Here is an 18,683-nt window from a genome sequence, read left to right on the forward strand (position 1 = left end):
TGCGCAAAACAATTAGTGTCTATTATTACCCATTATGTCTACAATTAAGAACTTATACTTATGATGAATTACGTTTATGAGGAATAATTCCTGAAAGGTTTTTATGATAACTTATGTCTATTAGAAATAATGTTTGACAAATATTTCTGAATGTTATGATTTTTGTCATGTTTATGTACTTTCAGTGTAGTTATATTTTTGTTTATGACAGATGAGATGTTGACAAATATTTATGTTAAGATTTTTCATGTTTATGTACTTTCAATGACAGTTTATAACAAATGACATGTTATGACAAATATTTATGAATGTTATGATTTTTGTCATGTTTATGTACTTCCAAATAGTTGTATTTTTGTATATGGAAGAGCGAGGGCGCTCTTGTTGTCGGTTGGCCGAGTTGTAGGCTTCTTATTGTTGCCGCCTTTTTTTAATTTAAATTTGATGTTCTGTCAAGGTTGTCAATGTGTAATGACAGATGACAGACGACAAGAAGACATGAAGTTGGAATAAAGTTGTGTGAACCATGTTGGTGTTTTATTTTCATTTTTAAGAAATTGAAGACATCCTTTCTACATTAATTAATTTAAATTTAATTTTTTATAATTTAAATTAACTTTAACTTTTTAAAATCTTAGGTTTTTAAGGTATTCAGGTACCATTTCATCCCAAAATTATAAGAAAATAGGCATAAAATTGAAATCTGTTGAACATCTGTTGGAATCTGGCAACTAGTGTTTTCAAAGTTTTGACAATATTGCCAAGTTTATTTGCTAATCTATCAAAGGCCAATTATAAAAAAAAATTTTTAATAACTAACTGCAACTAATATCAAAAGAAACAAATATTCATTCGTTTGTGTTTTATATAAATTTTTAAAAATACCCGATTTCATATAATATGATAATAAAAATGTACTGTTTCAAAGCATATTTGAGGCATAAAACATATACATAATAAGGACATGGCAATACCGCAAACACAAATTTGACGTATCATTTGTAGCTAACTTATCGGCACTTTGTCTATACTTTCGCCAATAAATTAATTAAACTTCTTTTAAAAAGTAACATTAATTTTCTGTAGCTTTTGTAACTTTCCCTCATTTGTAGCTAACTTCGTTGGCACTTTCTCTATACTTTTGCCAAAATATATGTATTTTAAACAAAAATTTGTGGTTAATTTCCAATAAAAATAGGATATTATATTAAGATAAAAACGAGAAAATCGCATTAGAATTAATGACGTATACTAAACGTCATTGTTCAGAAAATAACACAGAACAAATATTTATTATTTTCTGTTCTGAGACCGGAAGCAATTATTTTGTATTCTGTGTGACAGACTGTGTGACACTGTCAAGTCAAAGTCAAAACAAAATCTTTAACTACTTTGATTGGCTGAGGCTGACTGAACTTCTACCCTATTTGTTTTAAATTTTAATTTATCAATCATTACTTTTTGACTTTGACTTGTATTAACAAAAATTATATTTATATTTTGAATTTAGATATTTCAATATATTCAAAGTTATGGAAACTAGAGAAGGCGGCTGTAAAAATGATAGTTATTTGGAAAATCCAGATATAAAAATTGAAATTAAGGAAGAATATGAGGAATGTTGTAAAGATAGTAGTTATTCAGAAAATGAATATTTAAAAACTGATGTTAAGGAAGAATGTGCGGAATATAAGTTCACAAACCACTTAGATGCAACAAATCAATTATCCACAGAAATTAAAATTGAGGATTTCAAGATTGAATCAGGAAACGAAAACTCTGGTGAGATATAAAGATGTCTAAAAGTTAATTTCATTTAATACCTTATTTGAATCTAAATCTTGTACATCTTACTACAAATACTTTTATTCATACTTTTTATACTTTACCAAATAAGAAATAATGAATAAAGATAATTTGATACTAGTATAGTATAAGGGTACAAGCTCTATGAACCTTAAATAAATATCAATGGATTCTGCTTTAGTTAATGATTAATGAACAGCATATATTATTGGCTGCTCAATGGTGTAATAACTATGTTATTGGTATGCATATACATGTTTCTATAGAACTTTTAAAGTAACACTGTTCATTTTTACAAAATCACAAATGGCTGGTTTCACAGTTAATAGTTACTCAAAGGGGATAAGTTTTACCCTTAAAGAATAACTCACAGACATTAGTTTGAATTTGTACATTCAGTTTTTGCCAGGTACCTAATCTAAGGTTTTATATACATTTTTCTTGTGATTGTAAATTACAGACAAAAATCAGCAAGTTTTTATGAACATTCATAAGTAGGTTTAGATTATAGTGTGTTTACTCAGCTTGGGAATATTTCGACAGTCATTGTACATACACAGCACATCTTGTTAAAGCTGATATAGGAAAATAGAACTAAATTTACTGTTGCAGACTAATTTAATTGAAAAAATAATGAAAATATATATTCATTAGCTTGATTAAAAACTGTCCATCTGTCAATACTAATCTATACATGAACAAAAAAATAAAAAAGAAACATTTAAATCATGTGACGTGAATAATTTTTTACTTCAAATTACAATATTGACTGTGAGCATCTGTGCTTGGTTGTTTAGTAACTTCCAGCCACTTAAAATTTGACCAATCTAGCAAAAGTACTAAATTTATTAGACAGTTGGTACAGGGTTCAGTGAACAAATATACTTATATATACATATTTTAGAGGTAGTGTTGAAAATTATATTCAAGAACCAATTCGAGAGTGTTGAAATAATTACTTAAATGAAAAAAAAAAAAAAACAAAAAATGGAATGTGCCAAACAAGGCGTTATTGAGTTATGTGTCAAACACATATTTAATGCAGATAAACGAATGCACTTACAGGGAAGCAAAAACATGGCATATGGATACAAGTAAGCAAAATAATTTAATGCAACCTATAGGGGAAATAATTGCATATGTTTAAAAACTAAAGGAACATTATTTGAACTAAAAAAAAAGTATGTCTGAAAACAAAAAAGATGGCTGGAGGTAGTCCATATGTAGAAAAATACTTTTATGTGATGTTAGTATATATTTAACAGAAATTATTGGAGCTGAAAAAAATGCTGATCTATAAAGTACCTTTCATAGTTGCAGATGAAATCTCTGAGAATTTACCAATGTTATCAAGCATGCATCATGAGAATAGCTGGGAAAAATATTGTCCTCAAAATTTAAGGAAACCAAAAGGAGGTAGTGTAATAAGGATATTGTTTATTAAAAATAAAATAATGTTTTGTTTTAGGATGGAAAGAAAGTGATACTCTTTTCAAGAAAAATCGCGTTACAAAAAAAGTTGGCTCACTTAGTCATAAGTTAATAAAAAAGAAAATAAAATTTGTCCACCACCAGAAAATTAAATTTGATGAGGAATATGATTTGAAAGTTAGAATTTTAGAAAAGGATATAGAAATTCAAAGTTTAGTTTTAGAAAATAACAGTTTAAAATTAGAAATATTAAAATTGAATAAAGAAATTATGCAAAAACAAATGTTAATGCTTCAAAAGTAGGCTATTCAGTATTAATTTGGACAATATGTGCGTAATGTTTAAGATTTATTTTTGTATGGATCTAGAGCTATTTGTTTTAGAGATTTTTTTTTATCAAATTAAAATACCATATAAAAAAATTATGTTTATTCTGTAGTTTTAGAAAATAAATTTATTAAATAATAAATAAACAAGTTAATACTGTAAGTTAAACTTCTAAATCTATTCTCTATGACATTTTATAAACATTGTGTGAATGTCGAAATTAGAAGGTCACACTTATATTTGAGAATATGATGATCAATTGGACAGTGTTATGCAAAAACTAGCTAAACCACAAAATGTTAAAAATTGAGTTATCCTAATCACATGGTAGATTATATTTTTATTTAAATTATACAAAAATAATTTAATCCACATCAGTATTTAAACGATTGGTACATTTGAAATTTTAACCCACAATCTACAAATATTCAACTTGCAATAATGCAAAAAACGTTTAACCACAAATCAAGCTAAAAACCACTCATCAGCTATTTTAAGTTTATTTTACAATCCTGTCTCAATCAAACATTTGTTAAAACTTTTAAATGAAACGAACCAGTAGAGTATACAGTTAAGACTAACTTTATTTTGTTCCAAAAGTAAATACAATTGACAGTTTACATTGTACCAACCTTAACTTACTGTAAATGACATATAGCCCTAATATTTAAATTTTGTTTAGTTTATATCAATATTTCAACAACCCCACTTATCAATAAAACAAAATTTATAGGTTACCTATACCTAACAGTTTCAATAACCTGTGCAGTTTAGTCAACATATTAGCTGGCATATATTTTACATTAATGATCGTATCAGATATTAGGTCTCTCAAAAAATGATATATACATCAATATGCTTACTTCTTTTACGATAAATAGGATTTACTGATAAGTTTAATGCACTTTGATTATTATTAAATAAAGTAATTTATTCAGTTTTTTCAATTAAATCACTTACAAACCACTAAGAAAAACAGCCTCTAACAAGGCCATATATTCTGCTTCGCAGCTAGATAAAGCTACTGTTCTTTGTTTTGCACTTTGGCCAAGATATTGCAGAGTCACAAAGTTTAAATACATATCCAGTAAAGCATCTTCGATCTAATGTATTGCTTGCCCAATCAGCATCTACAAAACTTTGCAATTCTGAATCATCTTTTGAGTAAATCAGGGAATAATTAATAGTGTCTTTTAAATACCTCAATAGTCTTTTTGCACGTTTCCAATGAGATTTAACATTATATACATTGTTAAATTGACTCATGAAACTGACTGCAAATGTCTGTTTCTGGTCTGGTTAAAACATAAATACATCAAACTACCAATTAGCCTCTGATAAGGAAATTTATCTCTAATACAATTGTTACTACCATCCATTGTTAAAGATAACTTTGGTTCAATTGGAGTTTTAACTCCTTTGGCATGACTCATGTTAAATGTCTTTAACAACTGGATATTTTCTGATTCAAAGAAATATAACCTTTATTTGGACCAAAATCTGTTTGCATACCTAAACCAAAGAATATAGACGCTTAAATGCCTGTTGCTAAACAATCTATATGATGTATTGAATACAAAAAATAAACCAACTTTGTTGCTTAAATGTTTATGTGGTCTTATTAGTAATTTGGATTTTTTTAATAAAAAATGAATTTCTTTGCTTCTATTTCGAAAATTTAATTTTTATAATGTATTATTTGTAGCCTGCTACAGTTTTTTATTTATTTGTTTTTAGATGCTGTCAAGTGGAGAACCTTGCTTAAACTTGCTCTTTTAGAGAAACGTGATAATGTAAATATTCAAGATGCGCAAGTTGAAGAGGCAGAATATAAAGAAGGCTCTCATAGAGAATCTCTTACAGCTATTTTTTCTGATTCTGGTAGTGGATATCATCTACCTTCAAGGACTGATGGTGAAGCGTTAAATCTGGAAAGAAGAATTAATGAAACTGGTGAAAGACAGCATGAATTGAATAATGAAGAAATTAATGAAATTGCTGGGGAAGCAAAAGGAAGACAAAAACGTGGGAGGAAAAGAAAGTACAAGGATCAATCGAGAGCTGACAGAAAAAAGAAATGCAATCATAATGAAGAATATATAAATACTAAAGGACAAACTGTAGTACCAAAACAGTTTCTGGAAGATTTTCAGTGTATGTGTGCAAAGAAATGTACTGAGATTGTTGATGTACCGGACAGGAAGAAACTTTTCACCCAATTTTGGACAATAGGAACTTTTGCTGGAAGATGCGCAATGATTAATATGTGTGTTAAAGAAATTCCAAAGAAACGGTGCTATACTAAAAATGTTAACTCTAGGAGAAAGATTACTCGTAAGTATTACTGTGGGGACACAGAGATTTGTAAAATAACGTTTCTGAAAACACTTCAAATTAATCAGAAAAGAATTGATATAGCATTGAAAAAATGTGGAAATGAGTTTATGGTAGACTTACGAGGATTAAAAAGAGGGGGATTAAATAAAGTAAAGAAAGTCATCAATCATATGACCTAAGCTATTTCCTAGATATATGTGGCATTACTGTAGGCGTGATACAGAATCTCTTTATCTTGACGCTAATCGGAATTTACAAAAAATGTACAACTTGTATAAGAACAGTATAGAAGATGGTCATCACCCAGTTAGCTTTTCCATTTACAAATAATGTTTCTATTCTGAATTTATTCTGCGTTTCCAGAAACCTAAAAAGAACACTTGTATATTGTGACACATTCCAATAAGAATGTATCTTAAATTAAAACATGCCAAATATATTGAAAAGGCAGGCCCTTTCAGGACCAAAGACGAGTTTACTCGCAAAAAATTTTCGTGCCTGTCAGATCGGAGACGTACTCGCCTTGATGGAGGCGTATGTAGGAACCGAAAACTAACGGATTTATTGACTTTCCTCTATTGGTCAGATTAAATTGACCACGCTCCAATGAAAAAAATATGGAATCGACAATTACATTCCTAGTTTTGGCGCGCTTCAAGCGGATACACAGAGAACGTGACAGTGAAGCGCGCGAATCTAATAGGGATGAGTACTATTCATTGAATTTTGAGAATGGCTATGACGTGATCCTTTGTTATTAGTTTTATGTAGGAGTTTCAACTTGTTTGTGTAGTAATTTAGTGTTACCGTGGTTATCGCATAGATAAGAGGTTATCGTTGGATTAACAATGGCTCGCAAATATTTAACGGAACAAGAACTGTATGATTTATTAAATCAAAGTGACGATGAAGATTTTACGCGTCTGGAAGATCAGTTTGACGATTGGGACAATGACGATGGTGAAAGTGATTGTGAAATTGCAGAAAATAATTGGTACCAGCCGAAGCTGAGGTATTTTGTGATGAAAATGGTTCAGATTCTGAGAATAGTCAACCTAATCAGGAAGATAATCCACTTAGTAAAAAAAAGTGATAAGCTGGCAAACAAGTTTATTTGGAGCAAAGTTGACCTCGAACCGTCTCTAGAGAATTTTGATGTAACATATTCCGGTTGTCTACTTTAAAACCTGTCTGAAATTCCACCGATTTTGGAGGTTTTTGAAAATTTTGTTTCTAAATAATTCGTCGAAGAAAAATAGCGGTACAGACAAGCGTGTATTACCATTATATATAGTGAGTGAAGATCATCACAAAAAATTCACAAATATACATCACCAACTAAGGATGAAATCTACCTGTTTTTGGGTCTTTGTCTACTCATGTCTCAAGTGAAAAACAAAGAATAAAGGATTATTGGTCCCAAGATTTCACAATTCAGACTTCTGCATTTGATCAAATAATGCTCCGTGCGAGATTTTTAGAAATTTTACGATTTCTGAATTTTTCGGATAACTAAAACGTTATCATAGAAGATAGGCTGTTTAAGATGATCATTACCGACAAGTTTTTAAAAAAATGTATGTATCCTTTTCAAAACCTCGTGATTAACGAAAGCCTTATGCTTTTCAAAGGAAGAATATCGTTTCGTCAGTATATTCCTTCCAAGAGTCGTCGATTTGGGATCAAATTTTATATTATTGTAGATTGTGAAACGGGCTATATACTTGATCTACTGGTATACACAGGTGATACAACAGAAATAAAGAAGTTCGACTAAAATCTAGGAACTTCAGGCAACACAGTAATGACTTTGATGGAGCGTTAATTCGACAAAGCCCATCATCTATACTCAGATAATTGGTATACTAGTCCCATTCTGTCTTTTAGAGTCTTTAGTTAGTTAGTCTTTTAGAAAGAAAAGTTTATTGCTGTGGAACAGTGAGACCAAATAGAATGTTCATGCCGAAGTTTGAAAAAATTGAAAAAGGTTCGATTGATTATTTTTCAACCCAAACTTTACTGGCTTTGAAATGGAAAGATAAAAGAGACGTCCATATGTTATATACAATCCACAGCAATAAAATAAAAACTGTGACAAATAAAAGAGGTGAACAAGTTCAGAAACCAGACCCGATTTGTGAGTATAATCACAATATGGGAGGAGTAGACAAAACAGATATGCCTATGAGTACCACAGAAAGTGTAAGAAAAACAGTGAAGTGGTATAAGAAAGTATTTTTTCATCTACTAGATTTAGCATGCTGAATTCCCATGTGATATATAAAATGAAAACAGGAAATAATATTCCATTATTGGACTTCCAGAGGACTTTAATCAAATTGATAATAGAAAAATATAAAAAGGTGCACCAAGAAGTTGTACAAGCAGCAGACCGGAAAATGCTCATCCCCTTACGCCTTATTGAAAGACATTTTCCTTCAATTAATCCCAAAAGGCCTAAACATAATAAATCTGTTGTCAAGCGGTGTGTTGTTTGTGCAAAACAGAATAAAAGAAGAGAAACAGCCTATAATTGTGAACCATGTAACGTAGCATTATGTGTTATGGGATGCTTTGAGCGGTACCATACGGTACTAAAGTTTTAATTTTTTTTGTGTAATTTTTTTTCTTATTAATAAAATTTATTTTGATTTTGATTTGCTTCTCAATAAATATATATCTTGATCTCCATAAATATATATAAAATAAAACTAAAAAATATATCATCTGAAACCGCGTTTGAGGACCAAAGCCGAATAAACTCACAAGCACGTCGGCTACGGTCCAGCGGGCACAACCGCCTGAAATCGGTGCGGTCCTGAAAAGGTTAAGGGAAAAAAAAAGAAAAGATCTCAAATCTGCAAAAGACCCATCCTCTTCCAAAGTTGCCGACTGGGATAACATTACAAACGGCAGTTGAATTTGTACAATCTTGGCATCCATGTTGATACCACAGGAAAGGAGGTTTTTAATGTTTGGCTTTTAAAGTTTTAAAGTGTTTTAGAGAGTCAGCCTTTCTTGCTCTACATGAAACTAGACCTATCAGAAGCAAACGTACATATAGTAGATGTAAAAAAAGGTTTACTACAGCAATCGTTCAAAGATATGGAGTTGTATCAGCAGTTATGGCCGATAGGTAAAGCGCTATCCAAAGAAAAAATGTAAGATCTCAAAGAAATATTAAAGCTAGTACCACATGATCCAAAACCATTTTATAATCTCTTAAGAACAGCTGAACACGGTGACTTTATTAATGTTGATCGTTTTGGAGTAGAAAATGTGGACTCACATTGATAGAGGTTTCAAATTATTTGAAACACTTTTCAATAATATTAAAATTTTTAATTATCTATTATCAAATATTTTGTCCTACATTTTGTAATAATAAAACATGTTTTATAATTAGTATATGGTTACTGTGTTGTAAAAAGCTTACATTCCTGTATGACATAAAAAGCAAATATTTTTTAAATTGGGTTGAAAAAATAATTACGAATTTTACTGATTTAATGATATATCGTAATAAACATTTGATTTGCAACAGATTATAGACTTAGAAGCTATTTATCACAAAATCAGACTTTGTGGGTTGACTCTTTTTTGTATAACACCTTCCAATTATCATCAGTGGGAGGGTTTCGTAGATAATATCTTTTAGAAACATGTTCCACAACACACCACTATGTGTCCCTACGTAGCGACCATTAAAATATTTAAAAATCACCCGATCTTCAAGAAATAAGTTTCTTTAATTCGTTTTGAGTACGCATACGAACACGAATCTAAGTGAGGCAACTCTAGGATACAAGAGCATACGTATTGTATGTCCAAATGAAGCGTACGATCGTTCGAATTTGTTTCGTTGCGAGAAACAAAAATATCATGTTGAGGCGGTCTACTTTATCGGTCATAACTAGTAGTGTACGCAAAAGTTTGAATGTATATTTTTATTGTCGATTTAACTTGAAGATTATTTTTTATTAATTCTTTTTAATAATAATGGAATAGTCCCAGAATTTAGTGTTACTGCTTTCTGTAGAATATTGAAAGACAGGGATATGGAAACAGAGTCACACTTTGTTTTAAGATACATTTAAAAAGCAAGACACTTGGCAAGAAGTGACTGAGATTGTAAACACTGAACTTCAAGAAATTAAAAAGAAAATAGAAAGTCTGGTCTAAACGCCTCTTTCGCCGAGAGGAAAAAAGAATAAAAAATGAACTGGTATAGGAAAAAGTTTGTTTGAAATAATTTTGAACCTGTGATTTAATATCAATAATGTTTAAATATGGTTAAATAAAACGTTTCTTTACAGGATGTCATCAAATTTATGCATCGAGATTGTCTGCGTGTGAAAGCATGAAATTTTTGGAAGACAGAGAATATCAAAACAAAATATTAAGTGTAGGTAATTTTTCGTTTTATGATATTATATTCTATAATAATACAACTTATTGAATCGACATTTTTATGCATAATGATTTTGCCAATATACACCTCCGTTAGTAATAAAATATTAGGCAAACTCCAGCAAAACGAACACTGGGAATAGTTTACAAAAAGGATAGAAAGCGACTTCTACGGTACACAAAAACAAATATGGATATTCATAAGAAATCAACGGAAAGAAAGGGCAGAATTGAAGGAATACAATAACATACCAGCAAACGAATGGGAAAGTTACCTGACAGAACCGCATTGGTTTTAAGAGAATGTGTCTAAAAAGGAGAAATGCAAAATTTTTGTTTGTCTTTTTAATGAAAAAGTTTGATTTTTTTATGCTAGATTTATGCTAGATGCATTATTTGACGGAAGTCAATATGAGATGTGTAGGCAGCAAGAGTTTACTATCACTAGGTTAAGCGAGACACCTTTTGGGAACTGCTGCTGTAGAGTGTTCCCAACTATGTTTTTGACGTGACAACGTCTTAAATTAGGTTGTGGCTCGGAGTCACTCATGAAAAAGTGTAACGCCCGCTCACGTCTGTTACGATGAGTCACCGAACGAGAGAGAGGCCCGCCGGACCGGCGAATGCCTTGCGTCTCTCTCCCACTCAAACATGATCGGTCCGCTGCGCGCGCAGCACTAGAGAATTAGGCGCGTTGAATCGGTGAAAATCACTCAAATAGAAATTAGTTAAGTTTAAGTTTACATGTACAATGTTTTAGTAAACAAAATATATTTCTATAGTTAAAATTTGTGCAATTCTTATTTTCATTCAATTCCTTGTTCCTATTGTGCAATTTAATAATATTCATATCAATAAATATTCTACCGAGAAAAAGACGTTGTCACGTAAAATCTTCGCCCGTAAAACCGACTTTACAGGCAACCGATTTTTTTCGTAATACTGTAAGTAGTATGTACTCTAATTAGATTATAGTTGTGGTGCTACAAGGAAAGAGTTTTAATAAATAACAACAGATTTATTTTTAATCTATTTTTATTATTGTATCTAGTAAAGAACTTGTAAAAAATAAAAACAAATAAATTAACAAATAAATAAATAAATATTTCAATAAATTAAATAAATAAATAGATACTTAAAAGTTAAGGCATCAATATTTATACCAAAATTATTTATACAATAGTCTGGTATAGGTATATTTCCTAATGAAATTAGTGAAAACATCCGAAATGAGCGACTGATCTTGAAATACGATATCACTTTTATGCTGAAATCGGAAAAAGCATTATATGTAATATTTATCGACGGATAGTTACAGGAGATACCAGTAGAACTTATTTTAGAATATTTAATGTCATAATGAACTTCGAAATGCATCGAAAATTAAGGTTTGAAATTAGGTTTAATTTCAGACAATTGTATTCATACTGGAGCCTAGTGTAGTTTGTATTGGTAAGTCTAGATAAGGCGAAGTAGAATCATTTTCAACTGCTGCAGAAGATTCATCATACAGACTGACCCAAAAGGTTTTCGGTGGAAATGAATCACACCCTAATTAGCTGAGTGGATAAAAATATTGACAACATTCTCCGCATTTCGACAACTCCAGCATTGAAGTTTTTGATTGGTTTGTGAATTGATTTTATACCTATTCGATCTCTTATATAGTGTAAAGGTATAGGTTCATCAAGCGTTCACTACTGTTTTTTTCCACACAAGAAGTCAATTACAATTGATTTTCTCTTTAAAATCGACTTGGGACATGAAATAATTTGCAATTTACTTGTCCCAAACATTTGATCCAGAAGGTATATTTGGTTGCCAGTGATAACGTTTGTGTCTACTGGAAACGTGGTGGTAGTTTCTTCGTGTAACTTGGTGATTCCATAGAGTTTATAAAATACATTGGCCAGAAAAGCCAATTAGCTATTGGTTGCCATGTAACAGTTCAACATAAGTCACATAACTAGAAATTGACTGTCTAGTCAGAAAAAACTTTTCTTCTGGATGTTATTACTTCAGTATTCAGATAAAGAAGTAATTGATGATGACATCCTACGGGTTCCACTGTTTTAAAAAAAGTCTTGACTGAAGTGTACCTTGAAGACTTAATTGACTGTCTGATTAAGAATTTTGTTTAAACGAGATCGCATTTTCTTTGTGGAATGCTTGGTGGTGCAAAACGCAATGAACGTTTTGACATTCTGGTATACATTCTTTATTCTTCATAGTGTGGTTTTCATTTATAAAAAAATAGCTAATATAATACACTCATATCGCGTGGATTTCCTGTTACGTTCTTGCCCTAACGCTCTGAACCCTTGCATTCCTAATATTACAGGGTGTTCCAATAGGAAACCCCAAGGTTAGGAGCAATATATTTTTGGAACTACTGCTATAAGGCTTAGCGCATTATGTAATTATTTGAATACTTTTTCCGATAAAATAATACCGTAGAACAAAAAGTGAGAGGTCAGCAACTCATTAGACAAATACAATACCCACTGTTAACTTGACTAACATTGTATATAATAAGACTTAACAAGAAAATGCAATATAATCCGTCCGGCGAGCTTTTGCATATGCGCCATTATTCCATTTATACGATTTAAATCAAAAGTTTAAAGTCAAACGCATGTTCTCGATGTGAGAATTAGAATATGCCAAACATAGACATATAATACAAGATAGACTGATCTTTGCAATACCAGCCCGTCGCCCCAGTGCTAAAGAGAAAACTGACGCAAAGCAATCCCTGCATCTCTTTAACATATGGTCCTAAAGTTTTGGGAAAAATTTCACCTGGTCTGATTGAGAAGCAAAATGTATTTAACAAAGAAGGCCATGGAATTGAAATGTCATCAGTTATTGACATTTAATAAACAAAGCAGAATATTTTGGTTTGTGCTCTGCAAAATGTCTTATAAAATTGATATTCGTCGAGGTGTTTATAATATGGTTGGGCGAATGTCGAAACGAGATATTGTTAATATTTATCGAGATCAAAACAAGCAAATCGACAATTTATCGCACAATCAGAGAATGTGAAGAAGGGATACCATGTGTTAACTTGCGTAAAAGAGGCCGACCGCGGATTTTGAACCATATAAGAGAGGCAAGACTGATTGAAGCACCTAAGAACAAAATTGGGGTCTCACAGCGAAAACTGGCCAGAAGATTTCATGTTGGAAAGACTACAGTATACAGGACCCTATCGAGTAACAATATTATCTACCGGAAAAGAAGGAAAGCTCCAAAATACACAGAGGATCAATTAGAGAGAATTGCGAGATGTTGCCGCGCGTTAAGGCGAGTGCATTTCGTCAACAAGTTGATCGTGATGGACGATGAAAAATATTTTACTTTGTCCAACTCTGAGATGAAGGGTAACGATGGGTTTTACACTAACGATTTTTTTTACGACAAAATTTTGGTATGGTGTGCAATTTCTGAGGCTGGCTTTATCTCACAGCCCTACATTGGTGTTGTTCGAGGCGAAGCCTTAAACGCAAATATTTATATTCAAAGATGTCTCTCTCTCTCTAAGTTGCTTCAGTTTGTGAACACACATCATGCAAATGATCAAATAGTCTTTTGGCCAGATCTTGCTTCATGTCATTACGCGAGGATCACAAGGGACTGGTACGAAACTAACAACATTACCTTTGTACCGAAAGCAGACAATCCCCCCAATCTACCTCAGGCTCGTCCAATTGAAGAGTTCTGGGCAATATTAAGTCGGAAAGTCTATAATAACGGATGGGAAGCACAAAATCAGGAACAGTTAAGACGCCGCATATATACAAAAATTAGAGAAATTGACGCCGAGGTCGTCCAAAGGATGATGCAACGTGTCAGGGGAATTATTAGGCAAATCGAAAATAATGGTCTCTTGTCTGTCATTTGAATTTTGATTTATAATAAGGATAGTTAAGTTAAATTGTTGAATAATTTAATAAAAATATAAGATTATTGTGGTCAGAGTTATACGATTTTGAAATTTTTCCCAAAACTTTAGGACTATACGTTATAAATGACCAATGAGAAGGTCAAGTGGTCGATAAATCTGGCCCATTAGAGAGTGGGAGTGATTTGCGACAGTGTTCTTTGTCGAACGGGGGGAACGCAACTGTATTGCAGCAATCAGTCTATCTTGTGTTATATGTATATGATGCCAAATTGGTCAGAGGTTAAGAACACAAAGGTTGGTCATTCTATTACTCTTTTAAGTTTAACTTCAAAACACCAAAATGAGTTTAAAATTTAAATAATACTAAAATTATTAATAAAAAAGCACAAGCTGTCTTTATTTTTGTATACTTACTATTTTGGACGGATGAGCAGCTTGATATCACGGTTTTAGTTCTGACAGTACAAAAAGAGACTATAATAGAGACATAATTCCTTAATAATGTTATACATGAGGAGACCACGAACGAACGAACCTCACAAAATTTTACCATAAATATTTAAAATGAATATAAGGTCAATGAAGTGATAACACGAGCCTTATGGTCAAATTTAACCAATTATGAAAAAATATGAATTTGGCTAATTATTTTGTTACTAGGTACATTCACTTTTAAGTGTTTGCTAATAAATAAATTTACTACTGAAAATGATATACAACTTCCCCTATTCTCTTCACCTAATTAATTCTCCTTATTAAACGATAAACCAAAACCTTATTACCAGACTAATATTTTTCAGACTATTTTCCTTTTCTTATTTACTTACATTAGTCCAAGACAGAGAAGAGACGCGAGTTCTGGGTGCACAGTGGTAAAATTGGAAAAAGTGAGGTAAGTTTACCGGTTATTTTTGTGTAGTGTTGTAACGTTGTGATATAAATATGGAAAATGTACGAAAACGATAAGTTCTGAACCATTAAACGTAAGAAGTAATTTATACCATTTTAAAATTTACAAAAAATGAAGCAGAAAATGGACAATAGTAGATATACAAGGAGCTTTCAAGGACGTAAATGACACACGTCACATTTCACGTCAAAACGTCACGTTTTTACGTCCCTCGTTACGTCAAAATATCACGTGTAAGGCAAAAACGTCAGGTGACACCTCAAAACGTCACTCGTACTGTCAAAACGTCACGCTTCACGTCAAAACGACAGAGCCGTGTTTTGACGAGAAAACATGAAGTGACGCTTGCCATTTTGACGCGAAAGCGTGCCGTTTTGACGTGAAATGTGACGTCTGGCATTTACGACCGAGGGTAAGGGTTGCACTAGAAAGCCTCTCTTATATCTACTGACAATTTTTAATAATTATAAGGAAAATACGGGAACACCTCATTGTTGCTACAATGAGGTATATTTATCTAGGTACCACTGAATGATTATTATTTTCAACCTAATTTGATTTTAGTTTTTATAAGACTCTCAACTATAAAAATACTTCCAATTTATCAAGACATGACCAAAACCGGTTGAAAAATTCATAACTTTATATAAACTAATGCAATTTAATATTAGTATTCGTTGTGAAATTTGGTAGGTCAGATACTTTGTTTAATGTGAACTTTAACGATACTCACATCAGAAATGCAGTAATTTAAAGAAAAAGTTGGATTGAAAATAATTTTTTTCATTTCAAAATTGTCTTTGATACCGTTCTCTTGTTCAATGTACTTTTTTGTTGAAAGTTAAGAGTCCATAACAAACAATAACGAGTAATCAGAAATTGTAGTCGGTTATGTTCTGAATTTGTTAAAGACGTGCATCTCCGTCTTGTACTTCCTTTTCTAACATCTGCGCACTTCGTGCCTCTTCTCTATCACATATCAGTATTCAAACATTTGGTATAATTACGCAAATTATTAGTTGTTAATCACAAATTATTTTGCTTTCACAAGTATGCTACATTATCTAGAATAATATTAGAGATTATCACAAGAAAATCTTAAAAAACAAAAACCTTAAGCCGTAGATATGCAGGATAGTCCCTAAGTAACGTACCAAACTGAAATTGAAGATTTTTGGCCTCGAAATTTTAAATTGAAATATTTTGGATATATACGGACGTAAAAAATTAGGAGTTAGTGTTGTTGGTGTAATGGTACATATAATATTTTCGTCAAATCAAATCAAAATGTACTTTTCTAAAGCTTTATTTCTTTATATTTGAAGCATACAGCATATACATTATAAAAACATGCCAACACTGCTAAACCGAAATTTTTTGTTCCATGTTTGACATTTCTGGCTATAATCAGCTTGTACTTTCGGTAAACTCAACCCGGATAACCTATTTGATCTTACTCCAAAAATTACTAACCCCAAATTTTTACGTTCATATTTTCAAAATCTTTTAATTTAAGTACTGTAAAAAATAATCTTCTAGATTTCAACTTTGTCACCCTCTACCTTTTTTTATTTTAAATATTTTATTAAAGCAAGTTTCGTCTGCTATTTTGAAGCTAATAATCGTCCATTTTGAGTTTGGTAAATTACTTACGGACCACCCTGTATATCATATGATTTTTGTGTTCGTATTAAAAGTGTTAATATTGATTGGTGGTTAAACTATTTTTTGGTAAAATTTTTCTTAATTATTTATCTTTCCAGATAGTTGTAGCAAAATATTTCAGTCAAAAATAGGATACTCGTCAGTAATTTTGAATTTGTTCCCCTAACATAGACCTGGCTACAGCAGTCAGCTTTTCGGAAACTAACGAAGCTATGTGTGCACTTCTTTTCCAAATATATTCCCTAGTCTTGTCGTGGTTATCAGCACTTTCTACTCGGACCTAAAAAGAGAGACATATTCAGTATTTTTATTAAAAAAACTAACTCAATTACACAAAATCCATCAATTTAATTGGTGTAACTTTTAGATTATAGGTTTTGGAATAAACTATTGGTAAAAAGAGTGTAATGGATTAGGATATTAATTATTGTAGATATACAAACGAAATCTTTTTATATACTTGACTTGATTGATTAAGTCGTCTGAATTCGACATTAGATTCAATTTAATCCAATACACAAAAGATATGAATGAACAAAAAAATGAAGAACTTAATATAAATGTACAGGAAGTTCGGAAAATACTTGAAAAGCTGAAGAGCAGAAAAGCAGCAGGTAAAGACGGGATACCAAACGAATTACTCGAATATTGTGGAGCAGTAATGACAGAACAATTAACAAGATTAATTAATAAAATTGTAAAACACAATAAAATACCGGAAGAATGGAGAACGAACGAACCAGTTCTACTATTCAAAAAAGGGGATAAAAAACAGCCAGAAAAGTACAGAGGTATAAACTTGTTAAATACTACCCTAAAACTTACAACTAAAATTTTACAAGTGCTAATAAATCGGAGGATAAGTTTAGCATACGAACAACAGGGTTTTCCTAGTGGAAGATCGTGTACAGGTGCAATATTCGTTATAAAGCAAATTACTGAGGAATCAGTAGAGTATACTAGACCAGCATTTCTGTGTCCGATTGACTTAAAGAAAGCGTTTGACAGAGTAAGACTCAATCCATTTTCTGTATAATAGAGAAGTTCTCCTAAATATTATAAAAACTATCGAAAACATCTACCAAAACAACAAAATGGAAGTTAGAATAGATGGACAACTTACAGAACCTATAGAAATAGGCAGCGGAATAAGACAAGGGGATTAATTGAGCCCCATGTTCTTCAATTTGATCATGGTTGAAAATATTCAAAACCGTTAACGAAGGAAGAGGATACAGAATGAAAAAAAAAAAAAGAAATCAAAATACTCTGTTACGCAGACGACGCAATATTGATAGCCCAAGATGAAGATAGTCTGCAAAGACTGGTCCACAGATTTAACATAAGAGCAAAAGAATTTAATATGACAATCTATGAAAACTAAAACAATAGTAGTCAGCAAAGAACCAACCAGATGTAAAATAGAAATTGATGACATCAGTATTGACATTTTTCCGTAATTATTTAAATAAATTATCAACCCAATTTCATTTAAAAGGTTTCAAATGAATCGTATTTTCATAACTCTTCAAGAAAACAAAACTGAAAACTTCTAATTAGGAAAGAAGTATTGAAAAAAAATTAAAAACAGTGATTTTTGCTATAAAATCAATGTTTAAATAATGACGCCGTTATATTAAACTGATACGTTTGACATAAATCCCTGTGTTCATACCAAAACTTAATTTTTTTTCGAGGATTCGTTCTTAAACGAATTACTTTATTTTTTACATGTGTTACAATTTTATTTGACTGGCCTAATTATGGTTAAAACATAAATACTGTGTAAGTCTGTAGTCCGCTAATCACCTGATTAATCACATGCTACCAGATCTGAAATGTGATAAGTGAAATTTTACATTTAAGCTTACTTGTTCTGTGTTTACT

The 18,683-nt window shown here is 31.4% G+C and overlaps 2 protein-coding genes across 2 annotated transcripts in view; one reads left to right on the forward strand and one right to left on the reverse strand.

The window, feature by feature from the left end:
* The first annotated feature begins 1,396 nt into the window (after window positions 1-1,396).
* LOC140448074 (uncharacterized) lies at window positions 1,397-9,308 on the forward strand. The gene is made up of 2 exons (XM_072541128.1): window positions 1,397-1,782; window positions 5,302-9,308. Exons 1-2 carry the CDS (start codon window positions 1,533-1,535, stop codon window positions 6,078-6,080), a joined length of 1,029 nt encoding a protein of 342 aa, XP_072397229.1. The 5' UTR covers window positions 1,397-1,532; the 3' UTR covers window positions 6,081-9,308.
* Window positions 9,309-11,371: 2,063 nt separating this feature from the next.
* The window catches only part of ect (ectodermal), a 92,368-nt gene continuing 85,056 nt past the window's right edge, over window positions 11,372-18,683 (reverse strand). Inside the window, exon 8 of the mRNA XM_072541129.1 lies at window positions 11,372-17,076. Coding sequence (XP_072397230.1) covers window positions 16,936-17,076 — 141 coding nt within the window. The 3' untranslated portion in view covers window positions 11,372-16,935. The remainder of the gene's footprint in view (window positions 17,077-18,683) is intronic.

Source organism: Diabrotica undecimpunctata, chromosome 8, assembly GCF_040954645.1.
Source record: "Diabrotica undecimpunctata isolate CICGRU chromosome 8, icDiaUnde3, whole genome shotgun sequence".
NCBI classification, from domain to species: Eukaryota; Metazoa; Arthropoda; class Insecta; order Coleoptera; family Chrysomelidae; genus Diabrotica; species Diabrotica undecimpunctata.

Bases quoted from the DNA above. Each gene is read 5' to 3' on its own strand.
- LOC140448074 (XM_072541128.1), top strand. From the start codon at position 1,533: ATGGAAACTAGAGAAGGCGGCTGTAAAAATGATAGTTATTTGGAAAAT. The intron at 1,783-5,301 runs GTGAGATATAAA...ATTTGTTTTTAG, and splicing joins ATCAGGAAACGAAAACTCTG to ATGCTGTCAAGTGGAGAACC.